This window comes from Cygnus olor, chromosome 3 (assembly GCF_009769625.2).
Source record: "Cygnus olor isolate bCygOlo1 chromosome 3, bCygOlo1.pri.v2, whole genome shotgun sequence".
In the NCBI taxonomy this organism is placed as follows: Eukaryota; Metazoa; Chordata; class Aves; order Anseriformes; family Anatidae; genus Cygnus; species Cygnus olor.
In genome coordinates this window covers 103,201,571-103,226,630 of record NC_049171.1, presented here as the reverse complement: position 1 = coordinate 103,226,630, position 25,060 = coordinate 103,201,571, and the positions used below count along the sequence as shown (strand labels likewise).

At 41.9% G+C, this 25,060-nt stretch overlaps 1 protein-coding gene and 1 long non-coding RNA gene across 2 annotated transcripts in view; one reads left to right on the top strand and one right to left on the bottom strand.

The window, feature by feature from the left end:
- STUM (stum, mechanosensory transduction mediator homolog) overlaps window positions 1-6,904 on the bottom strand; it is a 38,886-nt gene extending 31,982 nt beyond the window's left edge. The window contains exon 1 of the mRNA XM_040550634.1: window positions 6,617-6,904. Within this exon, the coding sequence (XP_040406568.1) occupies window positions 6,617-6,803 (187 nt within the window). The 5' untranslated portion in view covers window positions 6,804-6,904. The remainder of the gene's footprint in view (window positions 1-6,616) is intronic.
- A 1,954-nt stretch (window positions 6,905-8,858) lies between these two features.
- LOC121068508 lies at window positions 8,859-23,817 on the top strand. Its single transcript, XR_005818915.1, has 6 exons — window positions 8,859-8,930; window positions 16,799-16,875; window positions 19,398-19,487; window positions 19,888-20,079; window positions 20,838-20,939; window positions 23,577-23,817. It is a non-coding gene; the product is annotated as an uncharacterized LOC121068508 (long non-coding RNA).
- The last annotated feature ends 1,243 nt before the right edge of the window (window positions 23,818-25,060 follow it).

Below are 25,060 nucleotides of genomic sequence, written 5' to 3'. Positions count from 1 at the left end.
TTTTTTTCATGCTCTTAGAATATTTTCACTTTGCATTTCATAGTTAGTCATATAAGCATCTTTATTGATGAGCATCTTTACATACTGCTACAACCAAGGCCATACACATCCATCATAATGCTGCAGCTGTGTAACTTTAAAGTTGTAGAGTTCTTTAACAATGATAAGTCTAAAGACAAACGAAAGAATGTTATATGTCAGACTGATTGTATATCTCGTAGAAAATAAGAAAACTCTTTTGTATTTCTTCTTTCCAGGTTATCTCTGAATGAAAATTTTCATCAGTCCAGTGGAAATTACTGTCCTTTTTACAAAACTAGGGACTATTTTAGAATCCTGTTACCATCCAACCTCATTTCTCCACAAAACTGTACGTGTATTCTAAAATTCCTTTTTCTACTTTATGCCATCTTCTGCCACCCTAGGGGAGTGTTTGTTAGGGCACTGCATGTGATTCGATGGGTAGGAAAGAACCTGAGAAACCTGGATTCCAGCTCCCTTGACTATCCTGAACAGCTCTACAACCTCTCAATGGTCTTTTCATGGTGGACCAGAGAAAATGGCAGTGAACTGTTGCAAGCAACGGTGCGCTATCAAAGTTTGTAAACACCTCTGATGCCCACTGATTCAGAGCACTAGAACAATTCACGTCTATCCTGCAATTCAAGTTCACCTGTTAGCCAAAATTCATCTGCTAAAGCACTCTCTTCATCCAACTTCCATCTTCAAATCTTTTCATTCTTCTTCTCTCTTTCTGCAGGAATTTCCAGTTCTTTGTCCTTCTTACCAAATCTCTGCTAATGTACTCTCCCAGGCTGTGCTCCTCTCCTTCTGGGCTTGATTCTCTATTTTTCTCCTTGTCACACCATTCATCTGGAACAGCTTCCCAGAACCCTTAAAATTCAGTTGGTTCACTTGACCATTTAATATTTTTTCTGTTGTCTGCTCCTGCTTGCACTGTTAATCTTCATGTACATCTGTCCAAATTGCATTGACAAGCTAGATTGCAAGATGCTGAGCAAACCCTGCCTCCTTATGTGTTCATTAAGTAATGAATATATCCACAGAACTGCTGAAACTACAGCAGTGAAAAATGTCACTGGCCGCTTCTTTTGTCTTCTATTTTGATGAGAACAGAAGGCATGAGGGAGGGGAGAGAAACTTGTTCACATTTAACATTCAGTTGGTCTGGCAGTGACCACAGTTCAGAAAGCAGCAGTGTTAGGTAGTGTGCAGCTTGACAGGAAAAAGAACCAAAAAGTCATTATAAACACAAGTAGAGCTCAACAGCTGACTTTTACCAACCACAATGAGTGAAGAGCAAAAACTGACCAAATAACATAAACAATACTAAATATTTGGACTATGACAGAGACTGTAGTCAAGAACAAGGTGTTACTGTGCGTGTGTCGTGTATGTCCATAGCAGCAGCATTTGTAAAGCAAGGGCCATGAGAGGATGACAAATAAGAAGGCATGCACGGATGCGGCATAAAGCCTAGGCAGATAAACACAAGGAAAGAATCCAGTCTTAAACAATGGAAAGGGAGGAAGGAAAAGAATATATTAAGTATTCAGGTAAGTATGAGCTAATAAAGTACAACTGCAAAGCAGAAAGCAGTTTTCTTCAATGGTGCACCCCGCTGTATTTTATGGACAGTGGATTAAAACTGAGGGGCCATGACAGAGCCCTTAGCAGAGATACAACCCTGGGAATGCCTACCAAACAGCTGGTACCTCTGCTACTATACCAGGGAGCAGTGACCTGTGAACACACACGTGTTACCACAGGTCTCCTTTCCTACTTTACATGTGCAAGAGAAAAAACTACCACAAAGAACTTCTTGATCTTTTCAATGTATGGGCCACTTTCAGTGGAAATACAAAAAAGCAGAGTAAGGTCTACCGACAATAGGTTTGCTCTGCTTAATTAAAAAATAGCTTGTTTCTGCAGACTGCTAGTGGTCTATGCACCAGAGGCTGAAAGGCAACATCAGCTACAGCATTCCAGCAGTAAAGTTCACAAATACAAACTCATAAAAACACCTGAAAAGCCTTTGTTTGCCACAAAGAAGGGTGTAAATCGCCCATATTCATTCATTTGCATGTCCATAGAAAAGAAAAAGAATAAAAAGATCATAAATGCCAAAGAAAGCTTGAGGTTTTAAGGAACAGACGTTTGAAAGTCCCAATTTCTTTTTGGCAGTATTTCCCCTACTGTAGATAAGAAAATGTGTTTTTTTTTCCTTTAATTTATTTGTTTCAATAATGAAGGTGAGGGATATTTACTTGAGGCATCTATTTACAATTCCATGAAGAAAAATAAAATGGGTATTGATAATTTTAGACAGATCTCATTCCTGCAGCTTTACTGAGTGGTGTTCTAAACTTCTCTTCAGCTCTTTACAGAGCTCACTCTGCTGAAGAGAGCACTAGCTTCTAATGAGAACCTTCTGCAGATGCTTGTCTTGTGTAAATGAAGCCTTAAAGCCAATGGTGCCACTTCAGTTTACACAGCTGAAGGTCTAGCCCTTGAAATCTATCAAGACTGAAGCAGATTAAACAGATAACAAAAGACTTGTTACACGGAGCTGTCACACCCAAGAAGAGGAGAGCTGTACACCACTGAAGAAAAAGTTTGAACAATCTGGGAATCATCCTTTTTTTTCTCTAGTTGGCTGTGAGAGGCTGTAACTTATGATCTCCACCACTGGCTATTTCATGCCTCATCAGAGGCTGCTCTTCTATCTTCCGCTAACGTTATACTATGTATTTCAGTTACTCCCTGTATAAAAATAGTATTCATGTGTAATTCAGGCTGTGATCCAAAAGTCTACCCTCTTCCTGACACAGGGGATTCATCCTGGAGAATACCTCATGCTTTCAGATAATTCCACTCCTCATATTTTCCTCCAGTTCTCCCCTTTTGCTTTCCCCTCTTCCCACACGTGATGTTGAGAGAAGGAAAAACGGGTAGGAAGGAGGGCAAGATTACTGTGTATCAGCTCAGGGGATGACAGAGAGCCAGATCTTCTCCCACGCTGACTGGCACATGGCAGCTCCAAGGGAACACAGTCTGCAAGCTAAAGGGCATGGACAGACCCTTCTTTCAGCTGCCATCTGCAGCACGTACCGGCTGGAGATGCATACTGCTCAGTCCTGCGGGAACTGAAAAACAGAGGATACACCACCATTTACCTCTGCTGGTGCCTTTGTCTTCCATCCTCCAGAGCTTGTTGGGGTACAAGTTAGCCCTGAGACCCCAGAGGCTTCTCTGAAAGCCCTACACCAAACTACAGGTTCACAGAGTCCGTGGCACAGACTGCCTCTGACGCAGCTGGAAGACTGGTAGTTGACAGTACCACAGCATTTATTATAGCACTTCCTAAGGATACCAGCTCCCTCTTCTCCCTTTCGTACCAACTGCTCCTTTTATGGACCCGAACAAGGGACACCTTTGTTACTGCTCAGTCCTGCAGCCCTACCAGATGCATATGAGGAAGACCACAGCACACCATGGAAAATCCTGATCCAGGACATCACCAAGCAGTTGCATCTATCGTAATGAGTGGAAGCAGCATACAATTTCAAAGCTGCTCCACAAAGCAGACTACAAGTAGATGGGCTAATCAAGTTTCTCTAGAATGTATTTGGTCTGGAAATCTAATTTTTGGCAGGGCAAAATTTAACATATCCCCTGAACATGAAAAATTTCCCATGAGTCTTTTGTAATATTTATGCAAAGGGTAATTAAAACAGTTTACAATGCATCTTAAAAACTGCAGTTCTGGGTTACTACAGAAAACCCTAAAAATTACCCAACTAGGGAAAAAAAAAAAAAAAGATTATAAACAAAGAGAAAGTATTACTTCTCCTTTCCAAACAGAGTAATACAGCAAAACATAAATAGCATGCAGGAAAAATAAACTGGATGTTTAAAATTCTCAGATTTCACCCTCATAGATGACTTCCATAACATAAAAAAGATAATTTAACTGAAGAAAGGAGAAGCTTTCAGATGCTAAGGGACCTCCTGTGTGTGTTTGGTAGTGCATCAGTGCTTAAGTTCTGTTTGGATATTACTTGTCTGAGGTACTAGGCACTAACGAACACATCAAACGTACTGGGCTCCAAGCAGTGGAACATTGGATTTATTCAGCATTACCTACTTCCTTGCCTATTCCAGTGGCTTTTGACCTTTTATTACAATTACACTGCAGAGACTACAGATCAATTACAACTACATGCAAAACAGATGAGGAACAGAATTTGAGGACTGGAAAACGGAGAACTTCTGTTATCACCAGTACAAAGTCACACTCTCCACCTAAGCAGACAAAATATATAGCAAGCCTGTGAAACATCATTTTAACATGTTAAAAATCTGTACTACAGGAACTGATGGGAATTTTGCCATTTACTTCACTGGGAACAGGCTCAGATGCTAGATGTGAATACTTCACATCATCGCAAATATTTATTTTGTAAGTGCTGCTCAGTTCATGGAGATAGCTGAAGTGCGACACTGACACAAGATCTCTTTTTACCCTGACTATTCCTACCAGCAGATTTGTATCCCTCCTGTTTCTCCTTGCATATAAGCTGTGTGATATATGACAGGATTTGGCTGAGACTCTACACAGTCATATTCTACTTGGTTATATTACCTCAGAGTAAATTTTTTATATGAAAATGTATAGGACATCAGCAGCTTAATTAAGAGAAAAGCTCATTTATGTATGGACTAAGTGCTGTGCTTTGCATAGGGAATCTGGGATGCACCTCCCAAACAAAGCTTTTGGCCAGTCTGTGGGAATGCCAGACAGAAGATTTATTTATTTATTTATTTTAAGTTGTAGTATGTTTGTTTTGCTACTTTCATGACAGATGATCAGGATGAACAGACAGCCAGAAAGTACTACTGAAATCAGCTTATCAAAAGGAAAACGGACCTTAAAAAATCTAAGGTCATTAAAAAATGAAACAGGCAAGCAAAATAATACCATTTGGGGCTGGTGCAGCCAAACTGTGATAGTGCAACCAGCAGGGCTGCAAAATCCAGATTCAACACTCAAGCCTTCAAGCCAGCATGGGCTGGGAGCCCTATACACCAGTCTTTAGAAAGGAAGCGCTACCTACTGCTGTTCGTGACTGATCCCTTCCATGTGAGGGAAGGCACAGCACCGGTTATCTCCAACAGCCCTGCAGCAGCAGCAAAGAAGAGCTTGTGCAGATAACCACACCTCAAGCCAATTCTGGCATGAGGACAGCTTAAAGAGTTTACCCTCCTAGGATGAGGGAAGGACAGGGAGGATTTTCTAGTGTGCTGTACAAAGCACATATTATATCAAAATCATATTATTCAAATGTGATAGGAAAAGGGTATTTTAAGTCTCCCCATCTACATTTTTTTTCCTTTGTCTACAGTGAAGACATAGCATCTTCAATGCAATGGAGAACTACATTCATTTAGCTCTGATTTTGAAAACCTCTCTCTGAGGATGGTGGGAAATCGTGACAATAAGTGACAATAACATAAAAACTCATGGAAGTACTGAACCAGGGAGTTTCTATTTGATTCATCACTCCAGGATCTTCAGGTGTCTGCACTAAGGACTGTGAAAACAACACACCTGAGGGTGCAGCATTACATCTGGAAGCATATATACCAATACCATTCTTTCTACAGGAAAATTATGAGGGATTTAAAAAGGTGAACGTTTTCCTCAGGAACACACCTGTAGGTTAACAGCAGGCACACAGAAATAACGATGACTTGTACACGTTGCACATAGTAAACCAGACTTAGGTGATTCTTTAATCATTAAGAACGATTAAGAATTGTTAATTGTTAAGAACATTAAGAATTTCAGGTTCATTAAGGAATTAAGCCACCTGAAAATAAGATGGGTAGGGGCAGGGCAGTGGCTTTTAAAGTACAGGACAAGCTAGGCGCTGCTGTTTCTGCAGAGAAATCTTCAGTAATGGCCACAGTAGCTGAAATAGTATCCAGGACTATGGTAGATTCAAGGTATGGACTACTTTTTTTGTTTGTTTCTTTTATAATGGGAGTGTTTTGCTTATCGGTAGAATACAAAAATACAGCCACAGTTTACAAATACGCTACCTGAACCTCTTCCTTGGGACCTCATACCAAGAAGAAGCAAATTCCTATAGTTTCTCGACATCGCTCCCTTGGACAGCGGTACGCTTTATTTCTGTCAGCCTCCTTGGGAAACTCGGCAAGACCGTGACTGGAGGACTCTGACCACCAGCCTCGGCGGGCAGGCGATGTGGTGGTCACTCCGTGTCTCGGTCCTCTCACCAGAACTAAGTTTTTAGGAGTCCCAACGCCCGCAGCGCCCCGGGGCAGGGCTGGAGGCGCCGGCACCGCCCTGAGGCGCCCAACGGCCGCGCGCGAGGCTCGCGCCCCCGGCACCCCCCCCGGGGCTCCGCGGCCGGCCCCGGCACGGAACTTGTCGCGGGGGCTCGCTCCCCGCCTGCTGCGGCACCTCGGCCGAAGTTATCGCCGCGGTGCCCGAGCGAAGCGGCGGCAGGTGGGAGGCGTGCGGCCCCGGCTGCGCGATCCCCGCCCCGGTCGCCCCGGAGCTCCTTACCCAGCCCTGGCACGAAGGTGTTGAGGAAGAGGCAGATGACAGCCACGGGGAACGGCATGTAGGGGATGGCGGCGCGCAGGGGGCCCTTCTTCTCCCGGACCTGCACCACCACCCCGCTGGAGGAGCCGGCGCCCCGGCTGGGCTCCCCGGCCGCTGCGCTCTCGCCGTCTTTGGGCAAGGGATCCATGGCCGGCGCGGCCGACGCTGGCGGTGCCCCGGCGGGCTCCGAGCTGCCGCCTCCGCGCGCTCCCGCCGCTGCGCGGCCCCGCCTGGGTGCCAGCGGCCCCCGCCCCCCCCACTCCCCCCGGCACCGCGCGCGCGCTCCCGCGGCCGTTCCCGCCCCGGCGGCGCCTCAGCGAAGCCCGGTCGCCTCAGGCGAGCCCCCCCCGTGCCCGGTTCCTCACACGGTCCTTTCCTCCCCGCAGCGCCGCTGGTAGCGCTAAAAAGCGCTGCCTGCCCCTCGTATTTTTAAACATAGCTGCCTGCAGGTGTAAGAGGAGCTGTAAATGAAGCCCACGCAGTTAGCTGCTCGTTTGTTGTCTGAAAAAGCGCTGTCAAGAGGGAGAGGGGAAGGGGGGAGAGCCACAAGAGTTAGAGGAGAAAATAAAAATACACACCCCACAAGTTAATCATGGCTTGGGATAATGTGGAAATGTATCTTCATTCACATCAGTACTGCAAAGTGAAATATCCTTTTGTAGGGCTGGTATTTATTCACACAGTAAAATGGGAAATGGTAATAAGACTTGAATGTGTCTGTAGTTAGAAATGATGGCAAGGCTGCGCGTTGCAGACGGCTTTCAGCAAAGGAACTGGGAGAAATATTAAAGGCATTAATCCTGATACAAAGCATAAGTGTGATATGCATACAGGATTTCTGCATGAGAGGTAGTCCGTGTCTTACTGCACGCTTTAAAACTGTATTTTCACTAGAGGAATTCCTGTTAGGTATTTATGGCAGGGGGGCTTGAACTAGATGATCTTAGAGGTCCCTTCCAACACAAGTCATTCTATGATCACCTACTTCCAACACCCCTGCCATAGGCAGGGATGCCACCCACTAGATCAGCTTGTCCAGAGCCCCATCTAACCTGGCCTTGAACACCTTCAAGGATGGGGCAACCTGTGCCAGTGCCTCACCACCCTCTGAGCGAAAAATTTCCCCCTAACATCTAGTCTAAATCTGTCCTCATTTAGTTTAAGACCATTCCTCCTTGTCCTGTCATTATCTGATTGAGCAAAGAGTTGCTCTCCATCTCTTTTATAAGTCCCCTTTAAGTACTGGAAAGCCGCAATGAGGTCTCCCCGGAGCCCTCTCTTCTGTAGGCTGAACATCCCCAGCTCTCTCAACATTTCTTTGTAGGAGAGGTGTTCCAGTCCTCTGATCAACTTCATGGTCCTCCTCTGGACCCATTCTAACAGCCCCACATCCTTCTTGTGCTGAGGGCCCCAGACCAGGACTCAGCACTCCAGGTGGGGCCTCACAAGGGCAGAGCAGAGGGGGGTCAATCCCCTCCCTCGACCTGCTGTCCACTCCTCTGTTGGTGCAGCCCAGGACACAGTTGGTCTTCTGGGCTGCAAATGTGCACTGCCTGCTCATGTCGAGCCTTTTGTCCACCAGAACGCCCGAGTCCTTTTTTTTTTTTTTTTTTCTTCTTTCTCCCCAATGAAAAGGGAGAAAACCTCCAAGTTGAATACGATTGACATAACCTAAAGTAACTATGGGTCAGTTTCTTTGAAATACACCCCACTGCTGAGCTTGGATCCATTCCTAAGCTGTCATCTTAAGTATCATACAAGCATGTTAAGAGAGATATAACAACACAAATCAAATGATAGGTGTTATTGACAAAAACAATAAGCTAAGCGGAGCTATTGCTCACTGACAGTCCCATGGGGGCAGGAGGGGATCTGCAGTCTGCACTCTGATTATACCCCTATAAATCCAGTATTGCACAGCATGTTGCATCTGAAAGCAGAGTTTGTTTCAAGGAGTCCAGTTTTCTCTGAACAAAAGAGATCAATTAAATGCATTCAGATTAGAGTTCTTGGATCACAGATATGAGTGTCATTAACAAATCCATTCTATCAGTTGAAAATGGAAATGGGAAGGCAAGGAAGAAGTATACTTCTGTGCAGATGAATGCTTTATTCACCCAGCGCTACTTGTAGACTCTGTTCTGACTGGACTGTAATGGCACTGAGACCCCATAAGTTGTTCCCATCTTACAGATGTCAGGCAGTTCCATGAGGTTGGACTTGACTCAATGGACCCTTCCTAGTGCAGATGAGAGCTACATTTATTGCTTACAGAGTACATAAGTATATCCTGCACTCACAAGACTCCGGATAAGTTTTGTTACGCACTTCAGACTGACAAATCAAGCTGAAGTGTATTCTTTGTGCCAAATCTCACAGAAATCCTGCACTGATTCCAGAGGGAGCAGTAGTAGTTTCATATTTATTAATTCATCTTCTGTTTGGAGTTTTTCTCTGTCAAAATAACAGAAAGTCTTGTTCTTTCTGTAAGTTTCTATTAGCCTAAAACTTTTAATGGTGGCACTTGTGGCTGTGTTCTGCTTTGTACTGAGAGTATGTGATACTACCAGGATCACCAGGAGATACTCTAGGCTCCAGCATGGCATCACTGTCCCTGGGGGTGTTCAAGGAGAGGTTGGACATGGTGCTTAGGGACATGGTTTAGTGGGTGACATTGGTAGTAATGGGATGGTTGGACCAGATGATCTTGAAGGTCTTTTCCAACCTTAATGCATCTATGATTCTATGCTCCATCTTAAATGAAGTTACGATTCAGATCAGATTCCTTGCTACTTATATAATACTTTCTTAGTAAAAGCTGGCTCAGACAGGATTAAATGTTATATTTTGTAAGACAGTCTTTTCAGAAAGCTGTGAAATAGAAAAACATATGCTGCTCCCCTTTCTTAAGATTCCCTTAAATCATGATGCCAACAGAGGCTGATTTACCAGCATATATAAGTTTTGATCTTGGAGAAAGGCACCTATTTGACAGCTGTGATGAATGAGATCTTCTATTTACCAACATGAGAGCAGTGTAAATGCATGTCTTCCTCATACTGTTGTACCCCTTATCTGGAAGGAACAATTTTAAAAATGAGTTACAAGTCCAAAAAGTACAAGCATTTCAGTCCTTGTCTCACTGCTACAATTTTCCACAGCTTTGTAATGTCAGTTGATCTGAAGTCAACAGCTACTGCGACACAGGTCACATCTGAATAGACAGGAGCAGTAAGCACTGCTGGTTAGCTCAGGGATTTCCAGTGGGATGGAGAGTGTTATATATAGAGTGTAAGGAGTTTTATATTGTTTTACACGTGGCTGCCTGATTCCTGGTCTGTGTTGAAAGCTTTTGTCCCTCTCTTTGGGGAACAGCATTAGCTCTCTGGTGTATTTCAAAGTGTAGATATCCTCACCAAGAGTTTAACAGTTTCAACAAGATGTGCTGAGAACAAAGGCTTTTGCCTGAGTTTGCTTTCTTGAGTTAACTGATGGGCTGTGAAATGTAAGGATCAGAGGTGTTTTGTTGTTTTGTTTTGTGATATAACCCGGTGGACTTCAAGGTTTCCAGTAGAGATGGGACTCAGTGAACAGTCATCCTGTGAGCTCTCTTAGGTGTGGAAATCTCTCTTAGGTGTGGAAAAAAATACTGTAAAACCTATGTCCTCTGCTTTCTGTCGGTAGAGACAGGCCTGATATTCACATATTCTTCAGTAGGTCTTTTGTTATGGTCAGGAGAAGATTTATCTATGCACAGTTAAGTAGTTACTGCAATAAGAACTTTCTCTGATGCTGCCAAGTCTGTATCTCTCTTATGAGCAAGTAGGAGACTTAATTTTCTGGGACTGTACTTGCCCATTTTATAAATACTATGCTGACATGCACCAGAGAGCTACAAATCATAGCAATATTCTGTGGCTATTAGGAATTAAAATAGGAGAGAAACTATTTTTTTTTCAAGCTTGTTCAGCAAAAGAGGAAATAGCAAAGCTTCACTTGAAGCATAATGCACCCAACTAATTCTGGCACGAGATGAGAATGTAAAAGTGAAAATTAGCATAACCAAGAAAGCAATAATGACAGAAGCTGTTTCTCAGGCAATGAGAGATGATATGTGTAGCATGCAGAGGGAGTGAATGCCCTGTTGGGGAAGGACATGTGGGGAGGGAGGCCAGTGACCTCCTGGTTCTTCGTTTATTTCAGCAATTCAACTAACTGTAAAAGAGGCTTTTATGCTATCAGGCTGGACCACTACTCCCTAAAATATATTTATTTTCTTCCTGAGATCTATCTGTTTCTTACCTGCCCTTCCTGCTGGAGTTGGAAAATTATTTTAAATTATTTCTTGGCATAAAAGCCAAAACCTGCTTAAGTTCATTTTAATCTAGAATGCAATCAGTGTTGCATTTGCTGATCTCCATTTGAGTTATTCTTGCCCATGGGAAGAATACAGCCGGTACATTAGTTGAGAGTTGAGTCAAGTGCAATGGTGACTAGACAGGAAACATTCTGTAAATCCTGAAAGGGGTGTTTACAGTGGAGATTATTACATTTCTGAATTTCCCAGGCTACATAGATTCTGGATAGATGACTGGAGAGCACAAGGAAAGAGAACAGCATTGCTGCTTTCAGTTTTCAAATGCTCAGGGAAGGAGATCAGCCTCCGTTTTCAACCCTTAAGTAAAACTGTCTGATTTAAACTGATATATATATATATATATATTTTTTTTGAGATTGTAGTTGTTGGTGTCTCTCTTCATCCCCAAATGATATTCTGCACAAAAGGAGGCCTACAGAACATGCACTGGGCTCTGTGTCACAAATAGCTGGCAAACACTACACTCCAGCATACAATTCTCCAGGGCTCTATAGGAATGTTGGCTGAGCCAGCCAGAATACTTATTAATGGTGCAGTAGTAGAGAACTGCCCAGTCATGTCACCAGAGACTGATATTCAATCCCATGATCTCACCATAAGCATCCTAGTACTTTATCTGCAAGACATCCCAAGTTCTTCCTCTCTCATGTGAAACTTTAGTCTAGTTACTTGAGAACCTTTGCCCTGATGAACAGACTTCCACGTTAGATTTTACTGCATATAAAAGAGCATTTCTAATATCCAATTAAACTAGAAAATCCATGTCTAACAGATTTAAGTATGATTCCCCATCTAGTCATTATCATTAATGAAGTCATAACTTCCTGAGTGGCTCTTGTGTACCCTTCATTAGTGCCTCCGTTCCATATCCACCCCCTCGTTCTGGAAGTCAAGCTGTGGGTTTCTTCCTGGTTTTTGGATCCTGCATAAACCTCAGTATATACTAGCACCTTTTGTCCCAGAAGCAGTGTCAGCATCCCTCGTACTCAACTACCAGGAGAAAGTGAAGAGCAGTGTTCTCCAAAGGTACGTGCTGCCTTTTGAGACGGCTGCCTCACACACACAGCATTATGACTGAAACAGCATGAAGTTTTTTCCCACAAGAACCAGGATCCTCCTGATTCCTCCCTCCTGTTCCTGCGGCACACACAGCATGGCTTTTTCCTGAGGCCAGGCAGGGCTTATTTCACTCAGTTGCCGATGTGAAACTGGCAGGGTAAAGCATGATGGACCTTGCTCCTTTGATTCATATGCCACCACATTTTTTTAGTTAATTGCTTGATTTTTCTCAGACAGATCCCATCTGGCCCTGATGTTTTGTCAGCCTTGTGACATTCTAAAAAAAATTTATAACTATTTTTGGCATGATCTCAACTTCTGACAGCATCTCTGCTTTCTTCCCTAGAAAAATATATGGCTGTTCTTGGCATCTTTTCTACATTCCCCATTCCTTATAAACAGTGTGCAGAAAACTTGTTTTTATCAGTGTCTGCTTCTTCTGTGTATGACTTACCCTTCTACCCTTCTGAAGAGCTGTGTCCTCAAACCTGTCATGTTCTCAGGTTATCTCTAATCCTTCATCGGGGGAAGAATTTGTGCAGTGGTCAGTCTCTACTTGCTGCTTTGCTCATCAGCTTCCCATGTACTTCTGATTTCTTTGTTATAGGTTTTTGCTGACCTAAGGTAGCCTGCCCAGGACTTTAATCCTAAATTGCCTTTTAGCACATGGAAGGGGAATACTTGTAGTGACAATCTTTGCAATAGCTACAGATGCCATATAACGTTGCAAATGAAGCACAAGGGATTTAGTCCTTAATCTTCCTAGGACAGATGGATCTTATCCTAAAAATCCTTAAAATCACAGTCAAATGATCCATGAGTAGAAAACACACCTTTATTCAGATAAGCAAAGAGATCAGCAGAAGATTTGATTGCTTTATATGCATATTTAGGCAAAGAGTTGTGATCTGACTGCATGGAAGGCTTTTCGGTCCTGTTTACAAAGGCACGACTAGATGGCTCCTGAAGCTAAGGCTGGTTGAATTCTCTCATATTTATCACTGACCCTATATTAATGGAGAGCAAGATATCTAGCAAGTTGTCAGCTGTGTGCCTGGAAGAGGGAGGCAGCAAACAGACTTCAAAATCACAACCAATTGTGATTCTGCAGCAGTCTGTCGCTACTGTCAAGGACCAAAGTGATCAGATACCTTCTGTCTGCCTAGCAATATGACAATACTCTAGGAGAGTTTCTGAAACTTCCCCAAAACTTTCATGTGTCAGCGGATTTGTTATCGTTTGAAACTTGCTGTCCTTTCTATAGGCATGAGCAAATACATTTGCCTATGTACTGTGAGAGTCAGGGGGAAGAAATACCCCATAAAAACCATGTGTATTGATGATACCAAGGTTGCGTCAACTGTAAGAACCGACAGTAGCAATAGGAGGAATATTGGGAGCCAGAGGGGAAATCGTGTGGGCAGGGTCTCTCCATATTTTCAAAATTCAGTCTCTTAGCAACAGCAGGCCCAATGGGTTTGGTGCTGCTTGCTGGGTGTGTGCAGTCCCCTTCGTCAGATGAAGAAGAGCAGGAAAGATTTAGCACAGAGGAGATGGGGGAGGAAGAGTCAGTAAGAACACAAACCATATCGTACTTGGAGAGAAATGGTAAAAGATGTTTTGCCTGATATACAATCATCAACGAATAGGTTATTCTTCCGGAGGCAATGGGATGCTAGTGAGAAAAAAGTTGTGCAGGGTTCCAGAAGGAAATGTGGGTGCAATCTTGGGAATAGTTTTTATCCTTTTCATTTTATGATCCCTACTGGGGCTCTCTACAAAGGTAGATATTATTAACTACTATTTGAACCAGGCAGCTCACCTGCTGTCTTTGTTGACTCACCCATGTCTTGTCTGCAGGACAGTAGCGTTAGCCCTGAAGCCTCCTCTTCTCACTATCCTGTTGTTGTATCGCAGCACAATTCCTACAAGAGCAGAGGCTGATACTAAGCTTTAGTGTGTCAGCCATTCAGATGCCTAAGTTCCAAGTCTTTCTTTTGCATTTCACCTTCTTGATTCGTTGATTTCCAAGGGTTTCTCCCTCTGTATTTCTTGTGCCTGGTGATTTTGGTTGTCAACAGCTATGAGCTGTGTGTCGCACCGAGGCATGTGTTCCTGCGTGCTAACTACATGTGCTATAGCAGTGACCTTGGTGATGCCAATGTGTATATTAGAACATAGATTGAATTGCATGTTAAGTCATTTCCCGCATCATTGCTTTCTTAGAGGACTGAAACATGGTGTAAGTTTGTTGTCTAGCAGGTAGGCTATGCTTTTCCTTCAGGCAAAACAGCCTCTTTGAGACTTACGTATTTTATATGCAATCACAGTAGGAAAGGAGAGAAAAAAGGAGAAGGGAGGAAAGGAAGATGGGACATGAGTTAAAATGTTTTGCTTAAACTCATTCCTCCTACTAGAAAAAATATCAATGTATTCTTTTCTCTGGAACAGTGCCATTTGCTTCTTTATACCTGGAGAGGCATTGTGCTAAAGCCATTACAAAACGTTACAGGTGGTGATGGTGTGAAAGCAGTGTAACTGCAGATTCTGAAGAGCCTCTTCTTCATAGCCACCAGGCTGATGCTGAATTAAAGAGCCTTTAAAATGGAAGTATTATTTCTTCCTTACTTTCATAACTTTCCTATTCCTCTAATGTCATAATAGCACATTGTATCGTGTTTACACGGCAAGGGTTTGGTAGCAGGGGAGCTGCAGGGGTGGCCTCTGTGAGAAGAGCCCAGAAGCTGCCCCATGTCAGATCTTGAAGTTAGATCTGTAGTTTACAGACTGGCTGGTAAAGTTGGCCTCAGCTTCTCTGCAAACACAGGCTCTGAATTCTCTTCCAGATCTAATCCAGGTCTAGCTCTGAGAGCTTTTACATATCTTATGCCACAAATTTCCTAGTCAATATGTTGGCATTTTCTTAGAACTGCAGGTCTATCAGCCTTCCGCTCCCCTTCCAAAATATGACTGAAATAGATACTTTTCAGATGTTTGGTTTTGTAAGGGAAAATTCTTCACTGCTTGTAGGAAGGGTGACAGGAGATGATCTGACAGGCTGTATCCCATATCTAATTTTTCTGAAGGGAGAGGTCTTCCACAGGTACTGCATATCTGCAGCTGCCATTGATTCTAGGTGTGACAGGATAAACTGAAATGTGAAGAGACTTGATTACTATGGAGTATGGAAGCTCACTGTGACTTTTGGAGCATGACTGTCGCATAATGATCACTTTTTGAAATCACCGAGTCTGTGTTACAGCAGAGAATCTGACCCACAGGCTTACCCCCTTCCTGAGAAACCTGTTCTGTCTCACATCACCCAAGCAAGAGAAAAATCTACAAATAGCTCTGAGCTGACATTTCTACTGGTGGTGCCAGAGACAGGACAGAATCCAGCTCATTCCTTCCTTCTTGCTGTTTCATTAGTAAAGATAAGATTTACAAATACACATAGAACAGATAAACTGAGGAAGAAAGCCTTTTATAAACTCAGATTTCTAATTTGCTATTTAAGGTATTTTCAGCAAACTCTGTTTCCAAAGACTGCAAAGGAGATGCTGTCAAAACATCCCATGGTTATTGTATTGCTCAGGCAGTGTTGAGAAGGTAAGGGCAGTGTTTTCTACAGCATTGTCATGAGCAAAGAGGAATTACAGCAACATAACCCTGCTGAGAGACTTAGTTGTTTTAAGAGAGTATGAAAACTGACTTGCAGCTGATATTAGCATCAAGATGGAAAATAACCTTGTATTTATATTCAGTATGTATTCTATAATGTCCAGTACTGGAATCCAGCCTCAGTCAGAAATACCTAGACAGTGAAAAGGAGGTTCACCGTGAAGTACACAAAGATGTCCTTGCTGTAGACTTCCATAAATTGACCCACTTCTGACTTTCAGCAGGGCTGCATCATTTCTGGAGTTTTAGTTTTCACATTTGAATGCTTTGAAACAATTCAAGGCTTTTGCCCAGTGTTATGCTAAACTAAGTAAGAGATTGAATCAGAGCTCTGGATCATAACTATGTGTGCCTAAAGGATAAATCCAAACATGAACTTTCTATGCAGGGACCGTCTCAAGAACAGTTTATTCTAATGTCACAAAGTCAACTTCACTATGTAACAGTTTAAGGGTACAGATGTATTTCTTCAACGGCAGAGCAAACACACTTTACCTTGACCATACATCCAACCCAGAAACGTCTCAGGAGACAACAGATCTCATGTAACACAAGTCAGGAATGTGAGCAGCCCTTTGTACATCGGACATTGTCTCCTTGTGTACATCAGTGCACAAGCTACACTGTTGTTTGCACAGTCCTGAGTATTATTTGCTGCTGTAGTCTTACTATTTTCCAAAAGGAGATTTTTAAAGTTTTGCCTTTTCTAAATGACCAACACAAGCATTTGCATTTCATCCTCTTTCAAATTCAGCAACAACACGTGAACCTTTAAAGTACAGATACTGCAGCAGTGTTTAACCTAAATGGCATTTCTAAGCAAACACCCACAGAGTTATTAGGCATTTGCTCAACACAGTACATCCATTTTACATTAGAAGGATGAAGCTGAGACCCATCTGCTTTTTAAATATTATTTGGCTCAGTCCCCCAAACCAATAATAATAATAATAATAAAGTAGTGTTTTGTGATTCTCTGCTAAGAGATTTTTACAAGATTATTTTTTTTTTCTTTATCTCTCTAGCAGTACTTGACATGACCCAAAGCTGTTTGTAATACAACTGCCTCACTAGGAGACTGCTTTTTCAGAAGTACTTTAAAGTAAGTTCGTAGTAGTGTAGAAAAGAATATATTGGTTTCTACAGTATCCGTGTGCCTTTCTAATGAAAGGGAAGCTCTGCTCAAAACTTCCCTTGGGTAGATGGGGGAAATGATGTAGCTTTCTGTGGGGGAACCTTACATGCAAGCCAAATTTTAAAAATGGTCAGTTTTTAAAGCAAGGAACTTGAACAGCTTCAAGATTTAAACAGTTTTGTGACATTGTCATAATATCTGAAATTGTTTTAAAAGTATGTGTGACAAAGTCCATTTTTAACATTAAAAGCAAAGAACTCTACTGAGTAGTGCTGAGGCTAGAGGAGTATCTATATTTAGGTGAAAATAATAGAGCTGAGTTCAAGTAATTTAGCGTCCACCTCTTTGTTAATGAAAATCAAACTTCTGTACCACAAGACAGTATATTTTACTTGTAAAATGACATGCTATTCCCTTTGAAGCTAATGATGATTTTGCTTTGACTGTAGTGAATAGAGTGTTTCAGCTATATTCTTTATGAGAGCACTGTGACGGGGATGTACAACAGCTTTTCAGAAGCAAAAGAAAGGTGTGTTAGAACAAAATAATGTATTGTTCTCTAATTTATTTACACTGTAAGTGAACCTTCAACACTAATTCAAGTTCCGCCAATAAGCCAACATAGGAAGAATCAGCCCACGTTACTGAAACGTGTCAAAGCTGTAACACCTCAAAAATAAGGAGACACCTTAACTGCAGCCAGTCCTACCTAAAGCATCCATATCCACAAACAGATATATTAGAATTTATTCTTCAAAGCAGGTATTCTCTGAGCAACCCCAACATACCGCTGCAACAATTTATTCACTGAGCTCAAGTGTGGATTTCTCAGCCAGTTGATTTAAGGCCAAGGCAGCTATTAAATCATTTACTGCAAAAAATGTGATTCAGGGTACACTTTTGGCTGAAAGGACAGAGAATTTGGTACTTTAGATGGAGCTAAGCCCCAGCCCTAAGATTTTGACAATCACTGCTGTAATTTCCAAATCGAACTTCCTTTCCTCCATGTCCTCACAGTAAGCCTAACACATTTGTTGACACTCAATCACCAGTGTGGGTTCAGTGATTCACACACTAACAGCCTTTGTGTTCACTTATATACGTGTTTGTACTTAATTCTTAGCCCTTAGTTTCTAACAATGTTGTTCCACCTGTGTATGAAGTTAATGAACCCCAAGATGGGAGGCAGAGTGTAAAGTGTAATTCCTTAAGGTAGACAGTGGGCTTTTAACTGTGTATTGTTGTGTGTTACAAAATATAATGCTTTCAATTAGGTAATTTTTAGTCTTTTCTGGACTTGAGTAGTTGTTCTTGTCAGGTACCAGACAAGGTATTAGTTATTTTCTTTCAAATAAATAACAAGAATGCAATTTTTGACACCATGGTCCAAAAAAAAGTAGCTTTAAAATCCATAAAACTTTTTGAAAAGAAACCATAAAGGTTAAAACTACCAATCTCCAACAGGCAAATTTTGATTATACAGAATTGTTCTTGAAAAAGAGTCTGTAGCATTGATGTTCAATAGATCGTCTGCTAGGGGTTTCAGCAGTCAGAGACCACAAAAAAATCAACCTTTATTTCCTTCCTAATGACAACAAAATCCTGTTGACATCAATGAGTAGGCCAAATTCATCACTCATGATTCACACTATTGGGTCTTTGTCCTCCGTCACATTATTTCTCTGCTTGGCCTGCTCCTTGAGAGAACTTATTCTTTTTTGTCCTTTCAAATCATTATTCCCCTTTCGTACTGCTATCAGGTTAATGTAACAAATACTGCCATTTGGGTGCCATAAGGCTTTTCACTCAATGATTAAAATGTACTCTTGGAATATTAATTAAATCTGAAAGCACCCAGATGAAGTCAGTAAGTAGCACATAGAGATCAATTTCTCTCCGGACATCTCCTTAATTGAGTTTAGCACTACTACATAATGCTTCAGGATAGAGAGTAAAGAAATGGTGAGCTTACTTGAAGCCACATGGGATTTAACTTGCCAATATCCCATTTATTAAAGGAAAACTAGTTTTGATGGTTTAGAATACATCCAGTGGGGCTATTTCCATATCTGGTAGTGTATACAATTGCAAAAGTAAACACCATGTCTGTGGTTTTATACCCTTGTGGAGAACTCAGAGAAAGACAAGCTGTGCTCCCAACTAGCCTGTATAACCCAAAGAAAACAGGAGTTCTAGGCTGTTCTCCAACTTCTTCACGGAGAGGTTGGTTGTTCTTACCTTCCTCGGAGTTTTACTCTGAAGAGTAAAAGAAAATTAGAAAACCAAGAAGCAATTAGCTAATCCAGGAGCTATTAAATAACATGTTTCTGAGTATGTTGCTTTTAACTAGTATTGTTTTCATTAGAAGACAGATGTAGGTATCAGGCATGTTAAGAATTGGTACAATGGAAATTGAATTGACATTTTTGTCAGCAATAAATTAAAATGTTCTGCTTTTTGCAACTGCCAGTTTGTCATACTTTACACAGGAACATCAGAAAGGCTATACTTGCTCAGAGTAAAGGTCCATCTGGCTCAACATCCTGTCCCTGGGCAGTGGCCAAGAAAGGATGCCTGGGGTGAGTATAAGAACAAGGAAAATCAATAGCAATTCTTCCTCAGAATATATCTCCAGCCTTCAGTTGCCAGTGACTGGGCAACTTCCAGTCTTACTGTCTCAGTGCATTTTCTAAGACTAAGAGAGTCTAATTTGACATTGATACAAAGGGTATCAGGCTTTGTAGGTCCTGTGACATCTGTTAGTGATGCCCAGAGAGTTCTCAAAGAAGAGAAGACGTTTGGGTACCCCAGCTAGTCTGTTTAGCTCAAGGACAGCAGCAGTTCTTGGCTGTTCTCCATCTTGTCACTTTCCACTGTTGACAAGCATCTTTCTGTTCAAATACTGGGTACACTACCAATTTTCTCAACATCTTCTCTCACCAGCCACTGGCTCTCCTTTGTTTCTTATTCTCTCATCAGGCACAGCTAAACCACTTCTCCTTTGCTGCACACACCTTCAGGCTGAATGTAATGAGTGAGGAGGGAGGATAAGGCCAGCCGCCCTCACAGTATTTCTAGCAAGAATGGGAGCAGGTCCTGCAGGAGCCCGTGCATCGGCCTACTGAGCTCCCCAAGACTGGAAGACTGGAGCTGCTTGTGAAATTAGTCCAGGTAAGTGTATTTGCATGTTCATGGGTAGACCTACCAGCACAGAGTTTTCCTATAAAGCTCTTGACTGCATAAGGTCTGTGCAGAAGGTCAAGCCAGCTTGATATAGCTCACTACAGGAATGATCCAGAAAGATTAGAGGTGATCAGAACCTTGTAGTGCAGGTGAGAAAAGCAAACACCCCATCAAACATGAAGTAGCTCATCTGGGAGTCATATCCTATCATGTGTTTTAAAATTAACAGCCATTTTATTGTTTCCATGGAAACACTGAGGCAACTTAACAGTTTGCTGTGCAGTTGACAGACTGGTAAAGCTCTGAAGTTGGACCTTTAAACAAACTAAAGCTTTCAGGTGCAATATTGTGTAACTTTTTAAAGTGACATTGAAAAGTTGGTACACTTTACAGGTGGAGAAAAGGAGCATGTAACTGTAGTGGGAGAGTGCACCCAGGAGAAAAATTCTCAGCTGTGGTGTTAATAGGTCATTAGTATAGGCTTAATTTATTACAGAGCTTTTCTTGTTAGTGCCTTGTTGTGGGTATAATTAAAGGGGTGTAATATGTATATCAGTAAAGACCCTAGAATGATTTGCTATGTGGCTCATGTTTGATCCAAATTACTGCCATGCCCTTCACTGTGTCAGCAGAATACAGACTTGTAAGTGGTTTAAAAATAAGGTTGCTGCCCTAAGGAGGGACTTAAGGATATAAGCATACAAAAGTAATGTGTGGTCAGTACCTGTCTCATTTTCTCCACACAGCTGACTGTGCACACGTGAGTACACCCATGATGGATATGGATGCCATGGATAAGAACTGGACCGAGATTCTCTAGGCTTTTTATATCAGTTACTGAATAGATGGTAAGCTACCATTGTTGTTATTCATATTCCAGCCTCATGGAGCAGGGTTGTGAGCTAGCAATTTCTTTTTGCCAGCTTGGGACCAACAGATCTTGAAAAGTCACAACATTACTACTATTCCATTAATCCCTAGAGACCCATGAAGACTGGGGCTACTTGTACTAAGTACCTACACAGGATAGAGGCTAGTATGAATCCCTCGTCCCCAATAGTTTAAGTAAATATGGATCTAATTTTGGCATTGGCCTGTGAGCTATATATAAAAGATCCTGAATTCCTTTGTGCTGGTCCCAACATACCTTTTCCCTGAAAGGGACATTGTTTGTGTATGATTGGGTGGGTGGTCTGTGCCCCCAGCTTCTTCCGGCAATAACTGTTCATCACACACTCCAAATTTCCTGCAGTGACCTTCTGAAAGTGATTTACCTGTACTCATTTTATGTTGTGCAGGAATAGAGTATGTGTGTGTATGTAGATGATTAGTATGTTTGTTGTGGGGCAATAGGGACATCTGGTTCAGGCATGATCACTTTTAAAGCCACTTTAGTGTGATATCAGGTGTTTAGCTGATGATACCGATCATGTCAGGTGAGTACAAAAGGCCATAAAAAATCTTGGTGAAGTCAAAGCTGATCTGAGACCTTAAAACCACAAGCATTGTTTCTGCTAGACAGCACGATGACAGAAGCTGCAACAAACCATTCTTATATAATGAAGCAATTTATGTTTTCCCAGTCTCACAAGTTTTTGAAAACACAGCTTTCTCAGGCTTTCCACTGATAACACTTTGAGTTTTTTTCAGGGAAAGTATGATAAATAAGCAGTCACTATTGAAAGCACGTGTTTTATCGTCGTTTTTTACTCCTACCCCCAATAGTCATCCCCCCCTAAAAAGAGAGCTAAGTAATGAAACTTACAGCTTTTCCAATCCATTTTTTTATCCTAATCTTCCTGAAATATTATATTACAGAAGCCGCAGCAGCAGACTCCTCGGACAAAACTGTGCCACGCATACAAATTAAAAATAAATTATAAATGGCTCTGTACAGGAAAAAATGTGATTCTTCCCATCAAAGCATTGAATGAACTAAGGAGAATGTCTCCTATGGCTTGTAGAGACACTTGAGAAGGCTACAATTTGTCTTGCTAAAGAAGCAACAACTAATATTTGTGGACAAATTATGGTTTGCTCTTTGCAAATCAAGAATGGAACTAGAACTCTTTAAACTAGTAATGTGGGAAAATAAAAATGATTCCTCAATCTGTATTCCAGGTACATAGGGCTGTCACACAGAGGGGTTTGAGATCCAGACGTGAAATTGCACATCTTGAAATTTGGCATCCCAAGCCCCCCTCTGTGATAATAGCAGAGGACCCAAGGACTCTGAATGGTTGTTTTTATACTGAGACTTCAATGCCAGGAAATGCCAGGAGTACGTGCAGAGAGAGTGATCAAGCATTGCCTGCATTAGCACCCATCTAAGTGTGCAAATGAGTATTTCTGAAATCACCTGATCTTAATGCACTCATAGGGAAGAGAGAATGCTCAGAGCATTACGTGAGCAGTGTTCAGCTGTGGCCAAAATTAAAAATCCTCTGTGCCCAAATTCACAGGTACGTCGAGCACCTGCAGCTTCCCTCTACATTCTCTAGAAACTGCAGGAGTCCCCTGGATGGTCTCTTAACAGCAATTATTCACAAGTGTCCAGGAGAAATAAAACCTCTAGCAGGCTATAGTTGCTCCAGGCCAGTGAAACTACAAAAACAGTGAATCATAAGAAAGATGTAGACCTATTGGAGTAGGTCCAGAGGAGGGCCACAAAGATGATCAGAGGGCTGGAGTACCTCTCCTGAGCAAACAGTCTGAGTCTTCTCAGACAGACTGAGGGTTTTTCAGTCTAGAGAAGAGAAGGCTCGAGACAGACCTACCAGTGCCTAAAGGGAATAGGACAAGGGGTAATGGTTTTAAACTAGAAGAAGGTAGAGTTAGATTAGACACTAGGAAGAAATTCTTTACTATGAGGATGGTGAGGCAGTGAAACAGGTTGCCCAGCAAAGCTGTGGATGCCCCAACCCTGGAAGAGCTCAAAGCCAGGTTAGATGGGGCTTTGTGATCTAGTAGACGGTGTCCCTGCTCATAGCAGCGGGGTTGGAACTGGGTGATCTTCAAGGTCCCTTCCAACTCAAACCATTCTGTTATTCTATGATAAGTAGTTCTGTGGCTTCCCTAAGCATAGCTCCGGTATTTGTCTGAGAAATGAAATTCAGGTAACCAAGCTGGCAGGGACCCCAGCTTTGCAGAAGAGGAGGAACAGAATTTGACTAGCTCAGCTTTGGGATCTGGTTCGCAGTGGCAACAGGTGAGTGGCAGAGCAGGGCTGGGAAGGGGATGGAGCAGGTCCAGCTCTGAGCTGCAGGCAGTTGTGAGATAACACAGCTGGGACCTGAAATCATAGTACAAGTCCCCTTTAGACTTCTTTTGGGAATTTATTTTGCATTTAGACTTTTTGACTGGAGAAAGAAATTGATTTAAAAAAAAAAAAAAAAGGTTTTATTTGACTCGAATTTGCAAGCACTTTGCTGTAGCAGAAGCAGTTGTCCAGTCCTGTGAATAACTACTGTCTTTTACCTGCAAAGGTCTTTTACTTCCCCTACCAACTCTCTGGTTCCAGAGAGCTCTACTGGATATATGCTGTGGAAATCCATTTTCAGGAGATGAAAATCTGATGGAAGAGCCTATGGCTCTTGAAGAAACAAATATACCTTTGTTAAACTGTGAGTGCCTGTGGAAATGCTAGCAGAAAGTCTTTAACTGCCATGGTATTAATAGGGTAGGAAGAACTTATTATTGTAATAATAACAAGATGGTTCTCAAAGAATAAATCATCTCTGCAGCAAACTATGCCTTAAATGCAGATCACTGTTGCAGTGACATCTCCAAACAATTATTTATAACAGGAGTAGTCAGTTAGCATAAGCTATGGAGCTCAGTGACCCAGCAGCTGGAACGTGCTGGGAATAGTTCATAGAATCATAGAATATCCCGAGTTGGAAGGAATCCACAAGGATCATCGAGTCCAACTCCTGCCTCCACACAGGTCTACCCAAAAATTCAGACCATATGACTGAGAGCGCAGTCCAAATGCTTCTTAAACTCTGACAGGCTTGGTGCTGTGACTTGGAATGGGACTTCAGTTATCCTGCTGATAGATTGCATGCTTGAATCAGCAGTTGTTGTAGCTCTTTACTTTTGAGACCTATAGGGTGGCTTTGGCAAAATAGTTCTGAGCCTCTTGGATCAGTACACTGACAAGCTGGGAAAAGGCGCAGCATATATGTATGGAAATGTTCACCCATCTCACAGGTGCTCTGTGGCATAGTGAAATGGGGCATTCAGTTGCTTTCTTATCCTAACTGGATATGTAACTAAAATACGAAATGCATTTGAATATAATTATAACTTTTATACATTTTTCAAGAGAGTTATTCACCTCTGGAAAGTACAAGTGAAAGCTGTACAAGTCAAGAAAAACTGCAGTATGTAGTTTGGTGTAGTTATACCATTGGTCTCTGTTTCAGGCATCTTTTGCCTTCTATGTAAGCCTACCAATTTCTTTGTGTCTACTGTGGAAAATACTTCCTATCAGAGCTATGTCATTAATAAGCTGAGTGTTCAGTTTTAAATGGTTAGTTCATCTGGCAATTCTTGCTCTCTTTTCCACAAATTGAACAAGTAGTCCTCTTGAGAAAAATCACAGAGGGATGAAATGTTTTTATGACTATCCCCCTAGTATGATTCTTTGTCTCCAGGTGTTTTGTTAGCTTTCTCTTTGAACTTTGGAGGAGGGTTGATGGGACATGGTGATCCAGAGGTACTTCTGTTTTGTTTGATCACAGAATTTAGGTATTTATCCTGCATCTGGATTTGTTTGGATGAATTAATTTAAAATTTGTGCCAATGCAATCACAGAATGGGATTTTTTTTTTAATTTTTTTTTGAGTGGGGGAACATCGGTAAGTGAGTGGAAATTTATAAAGCCAAAACAATTCACATCTTCAGTCAAGCAAATAGCCAGCTAATATATTTGAGTAAATGCCTTAGCACTGAATTAAGTATATAC